Source organism: Neolamprologus brichardi, chromosome 14, assembly GCF_056152115.1.
Source record: "Neolamprologus brichardi isolate AB-2024 chromosome 14, ASM5615211v1, whole genome shotgun sequence".
In the NCBI taxonomy this organism is placed as follows: domain Eukaryota; kingdom Metazoa; phylum Chordata; class Actinopteri; order Cichliformes; family Cichlidae; genus Neolamprologus; species Neolamprologus brichardi.
Window position 1 is genome coordinate 14,892,826 of NC_142117.1, and position 24,794 is coordinate 14,917,619.

At 38.8% G+C, this 24,794-nt stretch overlaps 1 protein-coding gene across 5 annotated transcripts in view; it reads right to left on the reverse strand.

Annotated features, from left to right (window-relative positions):
* Positions 1 to 24,794, reverse strand: part of zbbx (zinc finger, B-box domain containing) — a 70,265-nt gene that overhangs the window by 3,747 nt on the left and 41,724 nt on the right. For 2 of the 5 annotated variants that reach the window (XM_006799866.2, XM_006799869.2), the window contains 11 exons: positions 23,563 to 23,663; positions 20,025 to 20,146; positions 19,769 to 19,827; positions 18,510 to 18,691; positions 16,913 to 17,746; positions 14,274 to 14,494; positions 12,748 to 12,816; positions 12,183 to 12,351; positions 8,731 to 8,886; positions 6,559 to 6,747; positions 6,327 to 6,396 (listed from right to left, as the gene is read on the reverse strand). In XM_006799866.2, coding sequence (XP_006799929.2) covers positions 6,327 to 6,396; positions 6,559 to 6,747; positions 8,731 to 8,886; positions 12,183 to 12,351; positions 12,748 to 12,816; positions 14,274 to 14,494; positions 16,913 to 17,746; positions 18,510 to 18,691; positions 19,769 to 19,827; positions 20,025 to 20,146; positions 23,563 to 23,663 — 2,172 coding nt within the window. Of the gene's footprint in view, positions 1 to 2,099; positions 2,172 to 6,326; positions 6,397 to 6,558; positions 6,748 to 8,730; positions 8,887 to 12,182; positions 12,352 to 12,747; positions 12,817 to 14,273; positions 14,495 to 16,912; positions 17,747 to 18,509; positions 18,692 to 19,768; positions 19,828 to 20,024; positions 20,147 to 23,562; positions 23,664 to 24,794 lie in introns of those variants that run through there. The other 3 variants (XM_006799868.2, XM_035911601.2, XM_006799867.2) reach the window with 3 other exon arrangements.

A 24,794-nucleotide genomic window follows, 5' to 3' on the forward strand; every position in this document is an offset into this window, starting at 1 on the left:
TAAACTCTTTAAACGTCAAAATTGATCATTTGATTTTTTATGACACAACAGTGGTGAGTGTTCCCACCTTCTCCTCTTTGTAACTTAACACGATCTTTCCGTTTTCGAGTTTTGGACATGATTTTGGAGTATATCTTTTCTGTAGCGATTGACCGCAAAGTAAAGCTACCGGAAATGTACAACCCCACATCTGGTCTCAAACCAGGAAGTTAGCATTTTCTCGTGCACAGGGTCAATTTCAGTTCCAAAATTCAGTTTTTTGGAACTTACATCCGGTTCCGGTTCAAGAGTAATCGAGCGCAGATTAATAGAACTACGTTTTACTAGCGGACCGAAAGTGTTACTGACGGGAATCTACAGCGTCTTGAGCTGAATTAAGACTTCAGAAGTCATTCGTCATGTCGAATGACCAGCGGATAAACTCTCAGGTTGGTGATAAATGTATTACATGTATAATAACAAGCGTCATGTTAACAAATGATAGCCGTACAGTAACTTTTATGCTTATTGTAGCTGTTAGCTAAAAACGCTAATTTAGCGTAGTTTGCCCTGAATTCAGCTTTGACAAACAAATATGATCGACTGTTTCTAGTAGAATTCCAAAGTTGTCATCTTGTACCCTCTCAGAGCCCTGTATGCTTGCAGAGACCCCTACAGTAGGGAAACATGCAAAACAGTGTCCAAACCTTTGTATTTTAGCTTTATTTATGTCTTACACAGCATCCCAACTCTTTAGCTAACTTAATAACTTTAGCTAAAGTGAATAGTTAGTCTAATTCGTTAGTGCAGCATTACTGGATCACCTCTGTTTGAAGTGATAGTATATGTGACTGTCACTGTGTTTAACTACCATAATAATTCTTAGGGTACTGAGTGCATGCTTAATTAGTTGTTTGTTTGTTTTTTAACATACTGCCCCATTGCTATGTTTGACAGGCTGAAGTTGTCAGGTCACCTCCTAAATCAACCATTTTTTACAGGTGTTTTGTGCCAGAAATGGAGTGTCCACTGAAGGCTGAAGCTCTAGGCCTTGCCATTGATCCCTCTTGTGCCTTCATCTAGACAAGAGACATTAACTTAACCACTCTCACATCCTCTGTACCTACATCACCTTCCCTGACAGTCGTAGCTAGGCTCATCTGTGGGTGAAATTATAAGAATGTGTTATTTTGCAAAGTGCTCTCTAGGGTTCCTAAATACAATATGGCATTGAGGTCATTTCTTTTGAATTAATCCCTTCTTCTGAAATATAAGAACCTCTCCTGGTTTTAATGGCACTTTGGATTTCCTTACTTTCTGTTCCACTCCCAACCCCAAATAGATGCTGACAAGCTGACACAGTAACATGAAAGAGGGAAAGAAGTTGGAAAGGACTACTGCAAATAAACCTAATGCCTAACAATGTAAAATAAGAACAATAATAATAATAATAAAGGTAAAAGATGAAGTAACAAGTTTTTAGTTTCTTGTTTATTCCAAATGATCATCCAGATGTCTGTGACATATGGTGACAAACACCATAATGGAAGCCCTTTGTCATCACATGTTTAAACTCATCATATATTTTTGCATATGCTGAACAGGCAGTCAGACATGTTGTAACTGTGGAGTAGAAAACTGCATGAACACCATACGGCAGGGGTCTCAAACTCCAATCCTCGAGGGCCGCTGCCCTGCAACTTTTCCATGTGTCCCTGTTGCAACACACCTAGTAGGTCATTAGGAAGACTATAGAACTTGACTGCATGCTGAGTTGGCAGTTCAGCCATTTGATTCATGTTACAGCAGCTCATGAGTGAATGAACATGGTGCAATAAATGCATTTTTAGAAGTATATGTTTCCAAATACATACATTTACTTAAATTTACTTGAGTAGGGTTAGGGGTTGCCACCTCAGCATGCAGTCAAGTTCTATACTCTTGCTAATGACCTACTAATTGTATTCAGGTGTGTTGCACCAGAGACACATGGAAAAGTTGCATGACACCGGCCCTTGAGGACTGTCATATGGAATATGACAGGTGTCATATGACAGGTGTGGTTGAACTGCATGAAGACTCTGAAGTTTCTCTTCTCTTCTGGCAGGACAGGAATGTAGCCTTGTCCTGTGAGCCACCGTAAGGTTGTACTTGGAGTAGAACTGGACTGTCACCGGCCTCATGCTCTTCACCTTTTCAAAGACAAATCAGTCATTTAGATTTAGATATTGTTTACCTGTATATGCACAAAGTAAATTTAGAAATGTAATTCTTGTCAAGAGTGAACAAGCACTGATAGTGTAATCTACAGCTGTGGCCAAACGTTTAGAGAATGAGAAGTGTTGTTTGTTTATTTACAAAGTTTGCTGTTTCAGTGATAGTTGTATATCATATTATATCACTTCAAACAGATGTGATCCAGTAATGCTGCACTAACGGATTAAATGGTAAATGGTAAATGGCCTGCATTTGTATAGCGCTTTACTCAGTCCCTAAGGACCCCAAAGCGCTTTACACTACATTCAGTCATTCACCCATTCACACACACATTCACACACTGGCAATGGCAAGCTACATTGTAGCCATAGCTGCCCTGGGGCGCACTGTCAGAGGCAAGGCTGCTGGACACTGGCGCCACCGGGCCCTCTGACCACCACCAGTAGGCAAACATGGGGTTAGTATCTTGCCCAAGGATATTTGGCATGCAGCCAGGAGGAAGCCTGGGATCGAACCACCGCCCTTCTGATTAGTGGCTGACCTGCTCTGCCACCTGCCACATGAGCTACAGCCACCCCTAACGATTAGACTAACTATTCACTTTAGCTAAAGTTATTAAGTTAGCTAAAGAGTTGGGATGCTGTGTAAGACATAAATAAAGCTAAAATACAAAGGTTTGGACACTGTTTTGCATGTTTCCCTACTGTAGGGGTCTCTGCAAGCATACAGGGCTCTGAGAGGGTACAAGATGACAACTTTGGAATTCTACTAGAAACAGTCGATCATATTTGTATGTCAAAGCTGAATTCACTCTGGTGATGGCAAATTAGCGTTTTTAGCTAATAGCTACAATAAGCATGAAAGTTACTGTACGGCTATCATTTGTTAACATGACGTTTGTTATTATACATATAATACATTTATTACCAACCTGAGAGTTTATCCGCTGGTCATTCGACATGACGAATGACTTCTGAAGTCTTAATTCAGCTCAAGACGCTGTAGATTCCCGTCAGTAACACTTTCGGTCCGCTAGTAAAACGTAGTTCTATTAATCTGCGATCGATTACTCTTGAACTGGAACCGGATGTAAGTTTCAAAAAACTGAATTTTGGAACTGAAATTGAATTGTAGAACGGAAACTGAATGGTGAGAAGCGAATCTGAAATTATTCGAGAGCTAAATTTTTAAAGGATAAAATACGGTTTCAAAGCAAATGAATTCATTTTCAAACTATAAAATTCAATTTCAATTTAGTGATGATCATTTTCAAACCAATAAATTGAATTTCAAATTAGGCTAATTCATATTCAGTTTTTAAAAGCATTTATTCAAGTTACAATTCAGATTCAATCCGAGCAATTCAAATTCAAATTTAACTTATTCAAATTCAGTTTGTGATGGCACAGATTTCTGCCCATACTAAACGTTGCAAATCTCTCACATTAAAAACACCGCCGTCACTCCTACCCTTTTTAAAACTTGTTTTATTAGTTTTAATCTTTTAACTTTATGCATCAAGCAAAAATTTAATTATATGCAAAATTCTCTGACTGGAAGAAATTTGTTTAATATTTAAACCTATTTTCTGCATATTCCAGCACATAAAATATATTTTTTTTGTGTGTGTGTTTACACTCAGTCTTTCAAATAGATGCAAGTAAAACACAGCAGAAAATAAATAAAGTCAAAGACTAGCGGTCCTTTTGCTCTATTTTCACCTGTAAAGCAGGAGTAGGGTAGGCGGAGGTTTACCCTGGTGCAGGTGTACCGCAGCGGTCAGTTGAAGAATCTACGAGTTTCTCTGTGAATTTCCCATTACGTCGTAGCGCACTCGGTGCTTGCTTGGAAGTTTAGGGGGTTTTTTTCGCTGTAAAAAGAAGTTTTCTTCCCACGCACAATGGAAGCTAATGTTTTTGTCACTTTTTATGGAATCAAACTTAAAGTAAGGTCAGTACTTCCACGCTTTAAACGCTGCACGCTCATACTCTCTCCCGCACTCGATATATTATCCATTGTTGATCTGCACACAGCTGTTGTCACGAACGTGGCACTTGCTTACGTCACTGTCATGAGACATTCTCGCAAAAAAAATCACGGTTTTAGTAACGCAGTAACGCAGCGTTCCTACGGGAAAGTAACTGTAATCTAATTACCGTTTTTGCAATAGTAATCCCTTACTTTACTCGTCGGATTACAGTAACGCGTTACTGCCCATCTCTGATCGAGGGCTACAGTGACTCTCAGTTGTTTACTTTTGGGTCGCACTTCACCAACTGCTAGTATCTCCGTTAGAGTGCTTTCATAGCCTGATTGTACTCAACAGTTATCAAAAATTATTATATTTCATGCATGTTTTGCAAAGCACTGTGTTTTGTTAGTGGTTCTTTTTATGTAGTTCCCTTTTTATGCAGTATATTGTCATCAGAGGCACACACTGTGCTCTTGCTCTTAAACACGTATGGGTTTGTTTCATTGTAGTGCACACGAGGGAACATAAATGTAAGGTGTCACTATATCAAAGATATTACCATATGACACTTTTATATCGTGCCAAAATGCATACTGGTATTCTCATGGCTATGATATGGCACAGCACTAACACAGACTGTTTCACAACCTAAAGCTGCTCTCAAAGACGAGCATGACTCTCTGAATGACATGCTGCTGCATCCTCATACAGCTGCAAAATGTGAAGTAGGTTTTAGGTTTGGACTCATAGTGTAACTACTAATAAAGCAAAAGCAGATATTCAGTTCTCACAATCCACCAACTCTGGTGCACGCCTGCCAAGCAACCGGAGACAGCTGAGTAAAAGCAGCGCAGATGATAAATAGTTGTCTATGCACACAGGCCGCCCATAATATGCTGTGACAGCATTCGCTATTGTGTTGTGTGGGTGTACCTTGGAGTGTACATACTGTATACTATTACTGGAATATTCACTAAAACAAATGCATATTTTATATGCAAAAATGCACTCAAGTTTTCCTGATTATACCATTATTCAATATGTTTTGCAGCAGAAGCTACATTACAGCTGAAATCCATTTACATACATTTACTCTGAAGTCAACGGGGTCTGAAAGAACAGCATCTCATGAAGACGGTTCATTGACCCTATACAAAAAAAAAACTTGCTGAGTTGAACTGGCAAAACACACGGTACCTAATAAAACAATAATGTTACAGCCGTGTCAACTAACTGCATGACAAGATCCTGTCATCATGAAAATCCAGTGTTTCTGCATACTCAATAAATTGGACAATGTCACAAGAGTCCAATCTGCATATTAGGAGGAAAACCAGGTGAGGGTGGAAGCACAAGAGCTGCCTATAAAAAACAAAAACAACATGATACCTGTAAAGCTGAACCAAAGTAGCCAGATTAAGTCCATCCTAAGTGTGTGTTTGTGTATGTTTTAGGATGTAAGGAGCTGTTTTGGGAGCTCTCACTGTAGTATGCGTTAATCCGTTTATTACACGTCTCAAAGTGATATTCACAGTGCTCTGCTCAGCACAAGGCCTCTAGCGCAGATTATGCCCGCTCCACAAACACAAAAAAACATCAATAATGCACAGGCACACACACTCAGAGTCAGTTTCTGATATACAAAACCACACTGACACACTTCCTCTTTCTTTTCACACGCATACTCACATTAAGCAGCACATTAAGGCTGGATACCCAACATGCTGTCAAAGCTAAAGTCGTTCTGCTGCTAACGATCCATTACACACTCCACATATCCGACAGCGAGAGGCATTGATGCAGTACCAAAAAAAAAGAGGGATTACCCCCTGTCGTGGCCACTGGATTGGTAGTGGAGTGTGAGAAAGTGTAAGGGGTGAGATTCTAAGGTGGCCATGGTGAAAAGACACACACACACAGTATGAAAACGGGAAGGTACGACACTTCACTGTCTGATTCGCACACTGGAGAAACTCACATTTGCCTTTCAGGATATCAACATCAAATGGACATTTGAACAACTGCCTAAGCATTTCTAGGTCAACTAACAACAAAAACATATACCCTCTTTATGATAAGCTCATCCTTGATGTGATCCTCGCACAAATACAATTGAAATGCATGAGGGTAATCAAATTTAAGGATGTGTGTTACAAACCGTTTGGAAGAGGGATTCCTGCATTCATCCTGACTTCCACTGTGTTCTGTACCAGTACCTGGAGTGCCTGCTTGGGATGGAAATATTTAAGAAAGGTTAAGAATTAATGGTTGAAATCACTCTTGTAATTCATAATTCATTCAAACACTTACTGTATTATTTTCTATGATCATGATCTTTAAAATAATATACTGATCACAGATAGCTATACCATGTATATGTGATTGCATACATGAAGGTTTTAGGTCTGCGCTCTTGACCATGAGTCTTAGCTCCTGCTCCAGGCTGCTCAGAGCATGTGCAGTTGCGTCTATCTCCAGGTCAGGGTCCTCACAGCCCATCTGGTCCACATTACAGATCTCCAAGATCTCTCTGGCTGCTTGGGACAATGGACAAAATACTGGCGAGAATTCTGAGTCCACTGTGGGAATAAAGAAACAGCGAGAAAAAGGAGGGGACAAGAAATGAGAGGTTTGGCAACGGACAGTGCGGAATAGTTAATGCGCACTTGCTAGACAGCCTGAAACCAGATATGGAATAAAAGCCAAACAGGGAAATGGGTAGAGAAACGCATAAGCTGTGAATAAGGAAGGATGGGATGATCATGAGGCTATACAGTAAAAGGTATTTTCTGAAAACAGCTACAGAGAGAGTGAGTGTAAGAAGTAGATAAGAACAGGTGTAGAGGAAGAATGGAGAAGGTAAGAAGAAGATCGTATGTTGCTCAGGATTCAAGAAAAAAGGGTCGATCACAACTGTCAGTGGAATGAGTGGTGTCTCATCCCACTCCTGTGTGAGCCACATCAAATTGAATCAGATTGAACATCCATCTCCACCTGCTCACAGTAAATTACATTGAGGCCCCCACTGAGAAGCTATGATAGTGTGGGTGAGTATGTGTGGCTGCAGCACACTGATTCCTCATGCTGTGTGCTGTCTAACCAGTTTCAGCTTCAGTGTTAAATCTTTCAGTCTTTCAATCTTCCATTGTCTCCTCACCTCGCCCTCCCTCCACCCACTCTCAGTGCCTGCCTCTGTCTTTCAACTGGCACAGAACCTCCACTTAGTGCTTCACAACCACCTGCACTGTCAAACTAAGCAGCATGGGAAGAATGATGCATGCAGGGGAGTGCTTCTAACACATGTGGACACACACATACCTCTAGACTCGATTTATTTCAATTTTAAAGCAGATGGCGCACACATATTTAGATTTCTGCTACTGATAAATCTCTGTGCCAGATTTAAAATGTATGAAGTGTAAAATGAAGAAGACTGAACTTTGATATCACTCAAGTGTTCCTTTGGAAGGTCAGATTTGAATAATTCCTTTCTGCATGGACTGTATGTGGGATATGTTAATAGCCTTAAGACAAATTGAGATGTAATACCTAACATATGCATCTTTTTCATGTGATATATTATTATAATTGTACTGTAGGTATAACTGCTGTATGGAAAACACTACAGTAAAGTATGGAGGGGAAAAAAAGGAAACCAAATGCTGTGAACTTTAAAAAGAGTTCCCCACTTACAAACATGCTCAGGGGCACAATGCTATTTTAAAACATTAATTAATGGCACAAGGGAGCCAAAGCACAGATGTTTTGGCGAGAAGCCTTCTTCTGTGTGCTGTCAGACAGCACATTGGAGCGGCATACTGACAAAACAGCACAAGGAAGCACTCTGAGAGGGAACTTGCCGAAACATCAGTGCTTAGGTTCCCTTGTGAATTAAAAATACAGAAAAAATGTTGCACACTCATTTTGATAAAATAGTTAAATATGTTTCAAAGTTTTTTTTTATTTATTGTTTTTAACTAACGTACTCCTCGAACTTAAGTTTAAGCATTCAATCTGACAAGACTGTTACTTGAGTGTAGCTTATGTGGGCCTCAAGAGTTGGAACTCTTGGATAAGATTAATTTAAAAAAAGACTTATGAAAGCAGGTTTAAATACTTCGACAACATGGAAAGAAGTGAGTGAGGCAAAATAATACAGAGAACTGATCAACACCGAGAGGGAATTAGAAATCTCACTGAATAAAACAATTTACTCTCTGCTCTTTCAGGTTTCTGTGTGTGCAAATATGCATCAGCATAAAGAGATTAATGCACTGTTTCGTGTATCTGTATGAAAGGATGTATTCCTGGATCAACCCACAGTCCTGCATGTGTACGTGCTCAGTATAAGTGGATAATATAAGTGTCTGTTCACAACCAGCACAAACATTGAAATAGTGTTTCTATATGCAGAGATATAGTGTATTAATTGTGTCCACAATAGAATTCTGTGTGTGTAAATAAATAAAAAGCAAAAAGAACTGTGTACCTGAAAATCTTCACATAGACACAAACAAAATACACACAAGCACTCATGACAGCCCAAATACACTTCCACTCACCAGATGTTCCCAGTTCATCTGCTGATACTTCTCCTGCCCTGGATGAGTGAGTCTGAATTCCAGTTGGCTGCCTGTGGTTGTCCTTCATCACACCGAAAACCAGGTGTTCCTCATTTAAAGCTCTGAAACTGCTGCTTAACCCATAACTTTGTAACCCTAAATGAGTAAAAAGAATAGTTAAAGACGGGTCATAGCACACCTCACCCAGAACAGCCATGCATATATTGGATTCATAAAAATGCATACTTCTTGTTCTCTTGCAGTTGCTCTTTAAAAAAAATATATCATCTCAACACTTTCACATTCTGATATTGTCCTTTACATGCTTTTAAAAAGGACTCAGAATATCTGGATCCAAAATGTACAAAATACAAAGAGACAGATCATTCACTGTCACGCTGCTATCAGTTGGACATATAGCAGGCAATTGGAAACTGCAATGGATTTTCTTTGCTATCTAACTCTAGTTTGTGACCTTTCTACAGCACTACCGCATGGAAAAACATTTTGGCTATGACTGCAATATGAATGCAGCAGACTATAAAACTTGCAAGATGACAAAACAAAATACAAATATTTATTTCATTTTTGTTTGATAATTAAAGTAAAACTATTTTACACTGTATTTGTTAAGTATACAAATCACTGTAATCATCAATAGTTCATGAAATGTGGTATTTCAAAGGTACTTAATAGTAGTTCATAATAACAAAAGGATGCTGAATCAATTTTAGGATTTGTATGAGATGTTATTCCAGAAATATTGCCACATACACACGAATGAGCCCCTTCAAAGGCTTCTGCAGATTTAAATACTTATTCAAGCTAACAGAGCTGGCACAACAAGGTAAAAAGAAACACACACACACGGCTGTAAGGAGATAACATAATCTATTAGCCTAAATGACTTATATAGATTAATTCAAGTAAATTAATTTGATAAAAGAATCCATTTGTCTATTTATCAGCAGAAACTGTACTAAACAAATATTGCTTAACAAGCTGCTCAACCAGTCCTGACAGCTGCAATGCAATTACTGCTGTTTTCAGCTCTCTCTCCTGTGGTCAGCTAATTAATTAATTGATTAATACTACTGACTGGAGAACATACTTACTACTCAAAATCAGCTGAAAATAAATACGAGGGAAAGGGCGAGCAGTCGCATAACAGTTTGTCATCTCGAAAGAAAATGGAAAAGGCTGAAGCTAGTTTGGAAAACACACATAGATTTAAAGGGACCATTCTGTGTGTGTGTGGTGTGCGTGCGTGTGTGCGCACATATGTGTGTGGGTCATTATCCTTCCTATTTGCCTGCCTGACTCTCTCTGTCTTTCCTTTTGTTGGACTCGGTGCACATTTTGACAGAAACTGCACACTAACAACCTAATTTTCTGACTGATGAGGTGACAGGGAGTATGGAAAAGGGACAGCAGGGTGAAACTGTAGAGCAGCAGACATATAAAACCTGTTGGATTGCAGTCTTGCCAACGAAAAAAAGGAAAGAAGATAAAAACAGAATAGACAGATGGAGGGATGAAAGGACATAAATGAGTGTGAAGTGTTGTCAAGGTGATATTCCTCCTTTCTAACCTTTCTCTCTCATTAACTTTGGAGGTTTAACGATGGTGGCAGAGACAGAGCGGGATTTGACGAGAGGTTGGCTGCATGGTGCGAGGAGGCTAGCGGTGCCCTTGTGGGAGTCTCTCACCGTCAACCCTATTCATTTAACGCAGGCTCGACAATGAAACTGTGGAGAGTTGGCCGTTTACGCTTCATGAAGGAAAATGTTGATGGGGTCATTCTGGGATAAGCAAACAATGCTTGCTGAAAAACACTGACTCCTGTTTGAAATGCATAAGTGCAAGGTATACTAAGAACTATGTGATTTGATAAATGGCATTCAAGTACTGTATGTGCCTGCTAGACTTCCACATGTTATGGGGCATAAACACATATCCAATTTACAAATTATTAGTTTTAAAGCATTTCAAATGTCCATTTTGCGATCACAAATAGAACATTAATGCTACGCTCAGAAGGCAGTTTTCTCAGTGGCTACAGCATGGTCTACCACCTGCAGTTAATGTGCAACATTCTTAAAGCCATTTTGTTACAGAAGGGAAGGTGTAACAAACAAGAAATAAACACCAAAAGCAGGAGATAAAAGTCCACATCTTCTCCCAAAGGCAAATGACAGCGATAGGTAATAAGTAATATACTATTACATACAAACCGTTCTGCATACCATGACTATGCAACCATAACTAGTTAGCCACAATATTAAAACCACCTGATTAATACTCAGTAGATTGTCTTGGTTCCACCAAAGCACCTCTGTCCTGTTAAGGGGAGGTCTTGGGGTATCCTGCAGAGTCTTGCATCATTACACTGGCAGATGATAATTTGGTTCCTCTGGGTTGTGGTTTGTTACCTCTGTTGGTGTAGGATCTGATGAATCAATGCCATAGCCATTTTACTGTGTTCCTTGAGTGATTATGGGAGAGTTTTTCTAGTGTGATGAGCCACATTGTCCTGCTGGAGGCCAATGCCGGTGTGTATTGATGTCATTGTGAGGGGCCCAACAGTTCTAAGGTGGGTGGGATACATGTTACAGTAACAACTACATAAATACCCAGTTCCATAGTACCCCAGCAGGAAAATACATTGTCAAAAAATACAAGAGATGATCACTTCACTTGTCAGTAGTTTTAATATTGTGGCTGATGTGTGTATTTGAACAGGATCATACACTTTAATTTCATTTGGCTGTAACATTATCACAATATGTAACTTTTATAGCTTTCTGTGTTTTAAAGTTCCTCTTAAACTAAAGTAAAATTTCTGTGATGTGTCAAGGATGCAGGCTTTATTACTACTTTGTGACTTGTGAGTCTTTGTGATGAAATATCGACATTTTAGGCAGGTAGAATTAGGCGTGAGCCTGTGTTTTCCTAAAGTTAAGAAAAGCGAGGAGCTAAATATAGGTAGAAAGAAGCACACAGGTTACAAAGCATTTGAAAGCAAAGGCCTGCACACACTCACATGAAACACAAAACAAAACGGCATCACAGGAAACCTCCCTTTGGACCCACCAGCAGTAAATTATCAGTGTTGTCCCCAATCTCTCGTTTTTCACCAAGCAGCCAGCACTCCTCTGGGTTTAAAACTCATTTTCGTGTGTCTTGTAAGCTCTACATTTTTACATATTTGTTCTAAATCCTATTATGAGGCCTTAGTGACATGAATAACGCTCGCAAATTGGAAAGTATCTCCAGGCAAAAGCTGGACACAGAGGTAATCTTCACAATCTAATCTCATGAAGCACAATAGCAGCAACCACACTTTCTGATGTCGTTTAAAGGAAAAACAGGATGGCAATTGAAGAAATTGAAGCATAAAATCTCAAGCACACTATTCATACACATTAAAAGACTTTCCCTTTTTAACCTACCTGTTGGGTCTGAATCACGCAGTGGAGACTGGCATGTGTGAAGTGGGTCACAGTGTGCATGTTCTGGTGTCTCTGGTTGACCGGCAATCATACCCAAACCTAGAGGCGAAAACCCATGCAGATCACAGAACTGCTCTGATCCAGACCCAGCACTCTGGTTGTGCATTACCTGAGGGTATACACAAACAGATGGAGGAACACAGGAGAAGGGGGGATGGAAGGAGGAAGGGGGGAAGCAGTAAAAAGGGGAATGACAAAATGAAAACAGTGAGAAAAAACAGGTCATGTTAGGATGAGATAGTAAGTTGATACACGCAGAGACATGGAAAGAGAGTAACGTACAGTGGAATACAGAATAAAAGCTTGCTCTTAAAATCTGTGAATACAGTCCTTCCTGAATCAGTCCAAAAAGATAAAACAAGAGGGCAAACAATATTAATTTAACTTCAAGCTAGGTAAGCATGTTAAATTTGTATTTTTCTGTTTAGAATGTGCAAATACATATAAATGAGCTAGCTACTGTTCCCTCTCTCATCCAAACTTGATGAATTGATTTTTAATTAACCCCTGGAGCTGGCGAGAGCATCTCACAATAGTGTGGTGGGTTCGCTGTCGTCCCTTTGCAAGTGTCGTCCTGTGAGACAGAAGAAAATGTGGAAGCTCTGTTTAGATAAGATTAGATCTGATGCATTAGCATGCTAGCCTTGCAAGACATTGCAGATGGGCTGCAAGAGTATAGAAAGAAAGGCATGTGGGAATAGTGCCACACAGAGCAAGAAATGAGCAAGGATGGAGAATGACAAGAGGAAGGGTAAAAGAGGGTAAAAGAAAGGAGAGGCAACACAACACAAAGAAACAGCAAGAGACCAAATACAATGATAGTGTGCTGCAAAAAAAGGAAGAAAAAAAACCTTGAGATCTCTTTGTGCAGACCAGTAGCTCCTCATAATAAGAAGGATGATGACTAGCCGCCTGAACTATAAAACTAGCCAACTGTTAGTAAAGTTAAAATAAAAGAAAAGGGCAGAAGGAAAGAAAAAGATTGAACAAAGGAAAGAGACAGAGTGAAAAACATACACAGAGGACCAAAGAGGTGGGTCCAGAGAGAGGGAGTGAGAAAAAGACAGAAATACCATCTAATCATTTTATGAGCAGTTTGATTCAGGTCCAGAGGCCACAGATAACCACCACCTTTACAATCATGAGCCTCATTTTATTCCAGCTTTTTAATAAAGCACTACCCTCCTTATTTTTTTTTCATTCCTCTGTCACAGTATAAAGGATTCATACCATTAAATGGCTGATAAGTCATTTGGGACCATTCAAGCACTGACTTTTTAATCCACTCTGTTACTCTTTTCTTCCCTCAATGGTTTGCACCTTTAACACCACAGCTTTAGATGTCTCTGAGCTATAGATGAATAATGTAAAGTAATTAGTGTGATACAAATGTTATCTAATAGATCAGGTCAGCTACAATAAGAAACTAACTGTATGTCGCTGAAGCCTTCTCATTCAATGCAGTGATTATGTCTAGTGTAATGAACTTCAAAAAGTTTTATTACTCAGCTTCAAGATATTTCCCAGATAAAGTTCAGTGTGGATGACTAGAAATGACTCATTTGTTAATTCAATCAGTTATTTGTCAGCAATGAACCACTATGCGAAGCATAGGAGGTCGTACAAGATTACTCATTTCGTGCAGTAAAAATCTCTGTGCGGCTAAAATTAGAGATATGCACCTCTGCATCAAAAACGTCTCGCTTAATATTGTGGCTGAAAAATGTCTCAGTTAAGGTCATTATTGGACAATTTAAATGAGTCACACAGAAACAATGGTCGCAAATAGAATGGTTAAAAAGTTAATAGGTTAAGGTTCAAGTTACACCAGCAATAAAGACAAATCTCTTTTGTATTCGTTCCTGATTGTCAATTTGGCAGCCACTTACAAAGTTCAGCCATTTGCAATTTGCATAATATTCCTTCATTAGGAGAAGACTGATTCAGAGAAAATAATGCAATGACAGCTCTGTAATCCAAGGCTCCCTCTTTCAAGAACCAAAAGCAACTGGGAATACAGTAATATGTTACCATGGATAGTTCTGGCAGCTCTTCTGATTTATCAGTCTGCAAATCTTTTGTTGTTTCTGTCTCTGCAAGAACAAAGAAATCTTCTAGATGAGATATGGCAGGATTCTCTTCTCTGGAGCTCCCTCTCATTAAACGCCCTTGCATCTGTGACTCTTCATCTGAAGTATCTTCTTCAAGTGGATCCAGACCCAGGCTATCACTGGACATATCATCGCCACTGTCTTCAGGAGAAAATCCAGGAATACATGTTTAGAGAATGAAAGGTTTATTTTAAGTTATGATTACAATAAGTTGTTAGTTGTTTCATAGACTATGATTGTTGACTTTGATCTAAAATGCTATGGAATTATTATTATTATTATTATTACAGAATTATTGTCATTCAAACAATGTTGGACTAAAAACTGTTTATTATGACTCAAACCACAGCAGCAGGATTTTCATCTCTATGATGCAATGAAAACTACAACAGCCCTTTCACATGGCGCTGCTCTGGCTGCTGCATTCTGGTTGTAATATGTCATTTTTTTTAAGGGCACTCATAGTCTTTACATATACATTAATTTTGCATTTCTATGGGCCACATGAACGTATGTCACGCTACGTTGCGGTGACAACGGCATGCACATGTGCCCAGCTGGTGCACTTAAACTGTACTTTGTTCCATGCAGCAGGAAACTTGGCTATGTATGGTGCAAACCATAGAAAAGAATAGGTCTCAGAACACAAGGGTGCCTTTATCGTGTCATATGAAAGGGCCTTAAAGCTTTAATAAGCTGAAGAAGCGAGCTTTTAGAGTTACACCACCTGAGAAGCTACAGTAAGTGGTAGAAGGATCTAAATGATAAAGGAAAGCACAGAGGAGATGGATTAACAGGCAGGTGTGAAAACTAAAAGTAATACCAGGAACAGATCTGACAGAACAAGCCATTATGAACTTACACCCCAGACTTTAGTCAAATTCAAAGTCTTTTAGTAATGTTTTTTTCTGAATAAAACTGCACTTAACAAACCATAACCATTACATACACATTCAGGACTGGGACTGTAATGTGTGCGCAAATAGACCCAAACAAAAAGAGTAAGGAAAAAACTAAAATAAATACTTTACTTTTGAGCTGTGTAAATACTCCCACACAGCTCAAAATACTCCTTTGAGCACAAATCTTTGATTGTTTAGTTATAAGAGTTAATTTTTTAGTGGTAGTACTAAACGTTTAGTGATATTCATATAAATGTACACAGCAAATAAAGTCTGTTCCTATCTTTCCAAACATTTGTTTTGGGCATACATCTGTATACATCGAGATGCATGACATTAACTATGAAGTTCACTGAAAGTACTCTAAGAGGGAAGGGCAATTCTCTGCTGCGTAATTACCTTCCTGTCTGTTCTAGCTTTATGTCAGGTATTTACTTAAAAACTAAACTTTAATCAATACTAATAAAAAGAAAAAGAACACTTTTTATGGCTGGATCTAAATTGGCTTTGACAGCCCAGTGAAATAAAAGAAAGCCATTACTGCTAAGATCCACAAGCAGTTTATTCATATAAACTGCCTGACCAGTGAGAATTGTGTTCAAACTGTGGCATGACAAAGTGTTCTATTAGGAATCACTTTACTGCAAAGACCTGTGCTTCCCCATCCATAAACATGGACATTTCTTTCTCCTATTTTCTTTCTCCTATTTGTGATCCAAATTTGACTCCCCAGACATTATTGTCTGGTCTCGAGAAATCTCAGCAAATGCCTTGAAATGCAAAATGTATCAAATCAATTTATGAGAAATAGACTTCATAATAGAAGTATTCTCTATGTACAAATTGTAGCTATGCAGTGGAAAGAATATTTAGGAAGTAGGGCATATAGAGATGTATTTGCCTTTGCATCCAGGCAGACTTTAAACTACTAACAGAAATATCAGACTATGTAATTATTACTTGCTCGAAACAGTTTCTAACCTCTATTACCCGATTATTTGGAAAGTATTTGTTACGCATGCCCTTTACCTCTGCTTTTCAACCTTGTTAGCGAGTGACCTTGTACCAAACCCTCCTTTGCCATTAAAGCTGAGGTGGAAATGTCATATCACATAATCTAAGAACTTTTAATTGTATGAGGTGTAAATTGGCAATGCTTCTTCACAAGATAAGGTAACAATTAAATCTCTCATCTCATCTGCATTTTGTTAGAGTGAATCTAGAGTAGATCTGTAGTTAAAGCCAAACAGATCATCGCGGAGTAGTTTGCCAAGTTAATTTATAGCTGCAAGAATAAAAATAAAAGTGGCATGACATGATAAGCATGTGAGAGAACTGAAGATGAGCTGAAACCACACAAAGACTGTTTTCACCAACTGTTTTGTCTTTGACAGTAACAAAGAAGCTTTTATCAGTCACATTGTGAGTCCATCTATTTGTAACAAAGATTTCTAACAATGTAATGTAATGTAATCACACAAAAGCAGTTTAAGACAAACCACTCTTAATAAATAGTTAATTTAGCACCCATTAACAAGACTTTCATTACAAAAACAAAGTAAATATTGGGTCTAATTGTTGCTCATCACCATCAGTATGCCCACAGGCACACACAAAGATAAATACCAGAGTGGGCACATTACTGCACTTCACTTACCTACTGATAACCTCTCTTCTTCATCCACTTTAACAGCAAGTACATTATTTTGGGTGACTTTTAAGAGAGATGATGATGGGATATAATTTGTATCCTGTGACTGAGTTGACTCTCTTTCAACAGACCTAATAACTGGAGCGTCCTCAAATGTTTGAGTTGACCTATATGTAGAGTGTTCATCTGGAGGGGTCGCATCAAATAGAGATAACTTTGACAGGGTTTCTGAAGCCACAGCACTTATTTTTGATTGAGCTGTTTCCAAGTATTTTGCTGGTGAGTGTGTACTTGTAGTCTTAGGGGACAAAGGCAACTGGAGTTGATTATCTGATAGAAGAGATTCTGGGTCACATAAGAAATACTGGGATTCCTTTGGGGACATCAGATTGCTTCTTGGTGATTCACAAATCTTTGGGGAGGAAATAGGCTCTACAAATAACCGGGAAGATTGGGGTTGATCTGGCAAGAGAGCTGAGTCCGAGCATTTCTCTAATGGGGCCAGATGGTTCACTGTGGGCAATAAGGTTGAGTCAGTAGAGCTGGATGACGAAACTGTGAAAGTAGACCTAAGGGGAAATGATATGGATGGAGGAGGGGAGAGATGCTCTTCTGAGATTGGCGACCTGCTACTAGTTGTAACTGAAACATCAGCTGAAGATTTGGGAGTTTTAAGCTGGGAATGTGGTAACAAGGAGATATGTTGTGGTGCTCCACAGTCAGCTGTTGATTGGGGAGATTGGCGAGGTGACTTTGCAGGTGATGTCTTGATTGACGACTCTGAAACTGTTGGATTCTCAGCAGTGGGGCATGTTGACAGCTTGCTTTTAGATAGATGTGCTGTGTAAAAGATACAAATAACATTCAGTGCATTGGTTGCTTTTGTAAGCATGAGTTCAGATAATGTTTCATAAGCATGGCTTAAAGAAAAAAAGGTTGTTGTTAAGGATTTTCAGACAGACCAGCATCACTATGCTTGAATGCAGAGCTCCAGCCACTTTTCTTGTTCTCCTTACTTTACTAGATCAGTGTATTAATATTTATGCACCACTTCCAAATTGCACAAGTCTGAACTGCAGCATTAATGGACATGTACAAGCAAAGAAACACCTGAGAAAACAGAATTCCAATAATCTGCACAGGCTTTTGGCTGACATGGACAAAGATTTTAACAAGAGGGACCCTGTCCACATCCAGGAGCGCAGGGAATATGTGGAGAGGGTTTGCAGAGAGAGAAAGAGTATCACAGACAGCAGCGGGCCACGCATATGACAATATGAAGGAATATACAGGAGGCTGTGAAAAACCTCAGCGCAGTTTTGAAACAGATGTCCTTTTTTTCTCTGCCATCACAGCCACATTGCAACACAACAGAGTGTTACTGCAATCCCCTACTGCCTAATACCTGGGGAGATGTACTATTGCAGATGTACTATGCTTTCCTTTCTATGTATGTCTATGTATGTGTGTCAGAACTGAATAAAGTGAGAAATATTAATGTAAAAGTGACCTACATCTAAAAGAAAACTTGCTGGCTTCTACAGTCTGATACAGATTTAAAAAGCATGTCATTTACTCTTTTGCTGCAAAATAGAGAGCTCACATTTAATCGAGGGCCCAGCTTGTGATGTCTGAGGCTTAGATGGTTTGAGCTTCTGAGCGAGTCTGGACTGTAGTGGTGCAACAGGCGAAGAAGGGCCGACTCTTAAGGATCCATCATTTGGTAGGGCTGTGTTGGGCACCACCGAGTTTCCTTTCTGTGAAATCCACTGAACAGTATGGACCCTGAGTGATGAATAGAGAAAATTTGTCTATGTCCATTTTTAAAAGTCAATCAGAGAGACATAAACAGCACTCATATGTTTTAATAATTAAATAATTAACATTTTTGCAAAAACCTTAATTGACTTTGCTCCAGTGTTTCCTGTTACATGTTGTGTAATGATATTCATGCTAGTAAATTAACAGTTAAGGCCTTTACACACCAGACGTGTAAAATCTGTAACAATATTTCATGAAATAAATATTTCATGCGTTAAATGCAGCTGTTCACAGCAAGCACATAAATTCACTTGACAAATCTGTACCATTTCTGTTTTTTGTATTTTTCTGATCAAAACAATCAGATCTGAACAATCAGACTACTGCATTTGGCAACAAGCGCACTTTTGACTTTAAAACACACAACAGTACTGCATATAGAATAATATAGAAGTAAAAAATATACTATTTTACCTCAGACACACAGCTGGACATGCTCCAGGTCAATCGGCTCTCTTAAATGCTTTCTCTCCCTCAGACCTGCACACAACTCTAACTAACAAGAGTTCAAACTGCACCACTGACATCCTGAAAATCTTGAATGGCAGTGATACAGCTTCAACTCCTGGATCAAACCATGAAATTCTGCCCGCTGCTGCCTTCTCCTGAGAATTGTATGAACCCAGTATCTCTTTTTCTTCCTTTTCTAGTTTAGAAACATCAGGACCAGCTCATCATCACTTGATGTTGGTTTCATTTTTTTCCGTGTGTTTTCTGAGGACGAATTTGCTGTAAAAACTCTGATACACGTTACAAGGTAAGCTCGGCTCCAGAAAATTCAGAATTTCGTGTTGTTTTTTCACAAAACGCGCTACAGTAGATGTGTAACGACCTTTACTGTCACAATCTTCGATGACTTCTATCAGCTTCCACAACATTTTCATTTTTAGCCATCCAAACAATGCTTCTGTGTGTATTTAACACAGAAGCATTTATGTATTTAATAAACATTTACAACAAGTTTTATTTATTAAGTTTTATTATTTAGTAATGATGGTTCCTGTGGAGTGTTACATTTTCTTTTTTTTCTTTGAGGCTTACTGTGTGCTGTTGTCTGCCTTCTTTTCAGCAGCACTGATTCCCCTCCTGTCTCTGCTTGTCTGTGGACAACAAATGAGATCAGTGTTGTGACACATGATTTAGACGGGAAAAAAAGGGAAAGAACAAATATGTTCGTGTTGTAAAGTCATGTGCACAGGTGTTAAGTTTTTGTCTTTATTTTTCCTTGTTTGTCATGTGTAGACATGTGGTCACTGAGGTGTAATCCTTTAAAATAAAATACTCCAGTTATTCTCACCTCATCCAGGACTTCAATGCGGAGACATGACACGGGTGTAGTAACCTGTGGCTCAGGTCCACCCATGCTGACAGGGACAGCAAACAGCGATGCACAGTAGTGGCGAAAATCCTCCTCCTCAGCTACGCACACACACACAATCAAAAGAAAACAAAAAGAGACAGAGCTGTGCTTTCTGATATGTTGTTGATGGTGTGACCTGAAGAATCAGTTGCTTTTCTTTCTGTTTTGTTACAGCTTCCACTTTTTACTTATAAAGCTACTTCTAGATGAACATAAATATAAAAGGTGATTTTTTTTTCTGTACTAGTAGATTTCTAGTCACTTAAAGATATCTAATTTGTGCAAGCCATTTATTATTCATCATTTGCACTGACAGAGAATTTACTATTAAATGCACAGATTGTCTTAAGCATCAGTTACAGATCAGGCCAAAACTCAACTCCCAGGTTAACTCTCAGTTTTTGGCAGTTAGCATGTCTCCTAAAGTTTGGCTTTGGCAGTCATGCAAGTGAGCCAGAGAATGACTAATGATGGATACAAAGTGTTCTTGCTGTCAACTGCAAAGAGCAGAAAGTATCTGACTGTCTGATTTTGGCAGAATGGCTACAACCACAAACGTATAGCCATAGGCATAAAGAAGTATCATCAGCAACATGTTGATGAACGTGACATGATAACCTGATACCAGCATTTCTTTTCTAATCTCTTCCTACATGTAAAGGAGGCCACAGTGATACAGGTGAACACTTAGGTCTTCCTATGTTGCTGACACAGCAGGAGCTGAGTAATGCTCTCCCTGCTAAGGAAACTACTTTCCCATTCAAAAAATTACACCAGACATTTGTAATAGTCTACTATCTCTGGAACAGGTTTTAATGTCAAGCAAATATTTACAGGCAATTACAGTTTATATGGCTATTTATGCAACATACAAAACAGTATACTATGTTATACTGTTATCCTATCATGATCAACACAATTGGCACATGAATACACATGAAATTTCCTTTTCTATCAGTTAATTTGCCATTCTTTCACTCTTGCTAATGATGCTGTTCTGCCTTCTTCTTCTCTCCCTCATTAACAATCCTTCTATCACATCACCACATGGGTTTGACAGCTCACGAAAATGAGAATTTAAAAGAAGGGGGCGCTCCCAACATGCCGCCAGAAAACATCTTTTATTATTCATGGACACACACAATGCCCTCCCTTTTATATTCAAAGACAGGAGAGGAGGAGAGATTCTGCAACCTGTTGTAATTTGCATGCATTAGAAAAGTTTGAAGCAGGTGGAAGGAATAGTTTATCAGCTGCTAAACAGCTCGACATTTCCCAAAAAGAAAAGGAGAAAAAACACTGCTGTCTTCCTCACATCTGCATATAACCAAAACAAAGTATCAATTATTAAATTGTGAGCAGAGAAATGAAAGCTGTAGTATGAATAACTGTTTTATTATTATAATAACTGTTTTATATTATAAAAGGAGTTAGAATATAATTAGCACTTCACTGATTTGAGAGTATGGAAATGATGAAGGAATAATGAGTTGTTTGACTCTCTATTACAAGCATCAGGTAAGAGCTGTAAATAAATGTGCAAATCTAAGTCTATCAGTATGTAAGTGTAGATCTTGAAAGCTCTGTATCATTTCCTACAACAGCGCGTCAAAACAAAATAAAGTTTACATAAGAACAGTCCTGTAAATCAAAGTGCATGTATTTTCACATCAATAACTCCAGTTGACTAACATTTACATGGCATTCAATTGAAATCTGAGGGCAAAGACGTTCAGGAAGAAAAAGCTTTTTAAAACGTCATTTTGGCCAAAGTCTACAAAATATTTATTGTCGAAACGACCACTGAAATTAACCCTTTCATGCGTGAATTAAGGCAACCTCAATTAGGACTTTTTATTCATCTTTAGGCATGAAAAAAAAAGAGATTTTTCTCTTTTTTCAAAGAGTTTTTTACATGTCCACTTGGGTGGACAACATACGTTTTGAGTGGGTGGCAGGGTATGGAGTGACACAACAGTGTCCGATGTAGTGGTTTTTGTGCATGTATACGGTCAACACTGACACAAATACAAGAACAGCCTTTGAATAGCTGTCCACTGTAGTGACCACTATGCATGAAAGGGTTAAAGCTGATCTAAAGTAAAATGTATATACGCTGTTTCAAAAGTCCTAGAATCATATCAAGATGGCTAAAAGGCTGCCAGACATGTTTCTAGAAGGTCTTTGGCTTTAATGTGCAGTTTTGTTGAGGCATAACTGAGTTTGTATTGGTTTATTATGATTTCATACATTCAAAAAAGGGATATGCAGTCAATGCTATTCTTTTATCAACTATTTGGGTTCATTTTTGATTAAAAAGCACAAAAAAGCGAGCTCTGGGATAAAGGAGGTTAAGAAACCCTCTGTTTGGGAAGCTTATTCAAGGGCAGGGCATTGTCAAATAGGCATTTTGTAGCCACAGTTAAAACCACTTGGATACAGTGGTGTAATCCACTTTAAAATAAACAACTAAACTCTCAGGGTCATAAACACCAAGACCTGACCTAAACTGTCTGGTCCTCTAATAGCTTTCTAAGCATTATAAAGTAAGGGCAGTTCCTGTCTAGCAACAAATAAGGTGTGTAATCAGGTTCTCCTTCAAAATAAATTGTTCTGGGTCATTTTGATAGTAAGAATGTACGTTGTTGTAAGAATCACTATGTGGGCACAGCAGAGAGATGCTGACATATTTATTTCTGATATGCACTCTTGTTATTAAACACATTTAAAGAGAATTTGAGTGACTTTTTCTTATCAATCATTACTGCTGTAAACACAGGACATTTTGACTAAAGACTTTAAAGAAAGAAAGATTTGACATAGACAGCTATTCGGAAAGGGGGGAAAGCAAGGACTTGCAGATCCTAACAAGGTCAGGTTTAGAGTGAATCTTGATTGATATGATGAGAGGCAGTTGACAGCCTCCAAGTCCAGAGGTTTGGAAGGGGAGAGTTAATCTTGGTATATGTCTCCTTTCAGCCTTAGCTGGGGGCAAAAAGTCAGGACACTAGTACTGACTGATGAGCTCCAGATCGTGTGCTCCACACTACAGGCTGACTTCCCCCTCACCCCATTCCTTACCCTGTCAGGCTTGAGCCACCTCTAACAGCCCTCTGCCCACACAATCACAGCCAGTGATTACCCGTCACAGTGCCACAGTTGGATGGGCAGGTACTGATACGTCTGACCCATTGAGAGGGAAAGATTTTGCCATTGTGTGTTTCTGTATAAGTGTGTGTTTGGAGTGTGTGTAGATTTGCACTTGTGTTATCTGTCAAACTACTCAGTCCTGAGCTGTTTATTTGTTTGGTATGAGAGCCTGGTTCTGGGATGTATTTCAGAAAAGTGATGTGTACAGCAAAAAATACACAATTCTGAACATAGTATGATTGTGTCCCTCATTTGTTTGTCAAAAGATGTTCATAGGTTTACAGATGTACTTCTTTATGCAGTTACATATTAGCATGTGTATTACCATCAATACTGCTTGGAGTCTCGTCCTCAGCAGTTGTAGCAGGCAGACATTTTTGATCTGCAGAGAGGGCCTGAGATGATGGGTATATTTCAACTGGTGTTCTGAAAACACAGAAATCATATTTAGAACAGTGAATAAGGATAGACCCCAGCCAGAAAAAGTAATTTAAGTAACAATTTAAGTAACTTATTAAGCGTCATGTTTTCCTCTTTCCCTTTATCACCTCATTCTGTTGCTGAATGATTGACAGATGCATACCTACATATGTCCAACACACTATTCCCTTATGTTTTGTGAAATCAGCCTGCTGCATTCTGACTTAAAAAGAAATAAGGAAAAAAGAAATAAAGGAAAAAACACACACTAATACCCCAACTTCCCAGTGCAGGAAATGTGCGGCAGACTTTGTAGATTACTTTATTTAATCCTGAACACTGTATGCCTCTCCTTAGTCCTCCATGGACCAAGCTAGCTCTCTTCTTCTTGCAAACAGTACAGTACTTCACATGATGTAGCCTCACTTACTAGCCTTAGGCTGTTTGCACATTTAAGCTTTCGCTAGAGAGCAGTACAAAAAAAATAAAGATAGAGGAGAAAACCTTCAACCAAGTGATCAGCAGTGACCAGCCCTGATAAAGTGTTCCTGCAGATGATCTCTAAAAACAATTTTCTCTTTTTTTATGTATGAACTAATAATCTAATGGTTTTGTCATTATCATCCTATTTTAGATTATACAAAATAAGACAGCCTGAACCAAACTGCCTGATGGTGCATAAAGATAATATGGTGTATGAAATATTTCTTTTTCTTTTGTACTTTGACAATGTAAAAGTGCTTTAAAGCTACTTTTTGGGATTGCAATAAACCTTACATCAAGCCAGGCTCAGGTCTTAAATTTTGCAATCATCTAGCACAGTTAAACCAGGCCAGTAAATGCCGGTGAGGGTCAGTTCAGATGTCAGTTCTATATAAGCCTGTGCAGACTTTTATTTCAGGGTTCAGTGCTTTGATCACAGATACTTTGACTCTGGCAGCTGATGGAAGAACGAGCATTCACTTACCCTGACCACACCGCTTAGCCAGCTCAGGAAATCAAACTGACGCACCCCCCTGGTCACAAGCTTGCTTTCTGTAACCTGCAGGCCATGCACAAATCTACCAAGATGGTAGAGTTATGACTCTAATATAGCTGAGCACTTCTAGTGAATTCTTTAAAGCTCTTTCCACCACT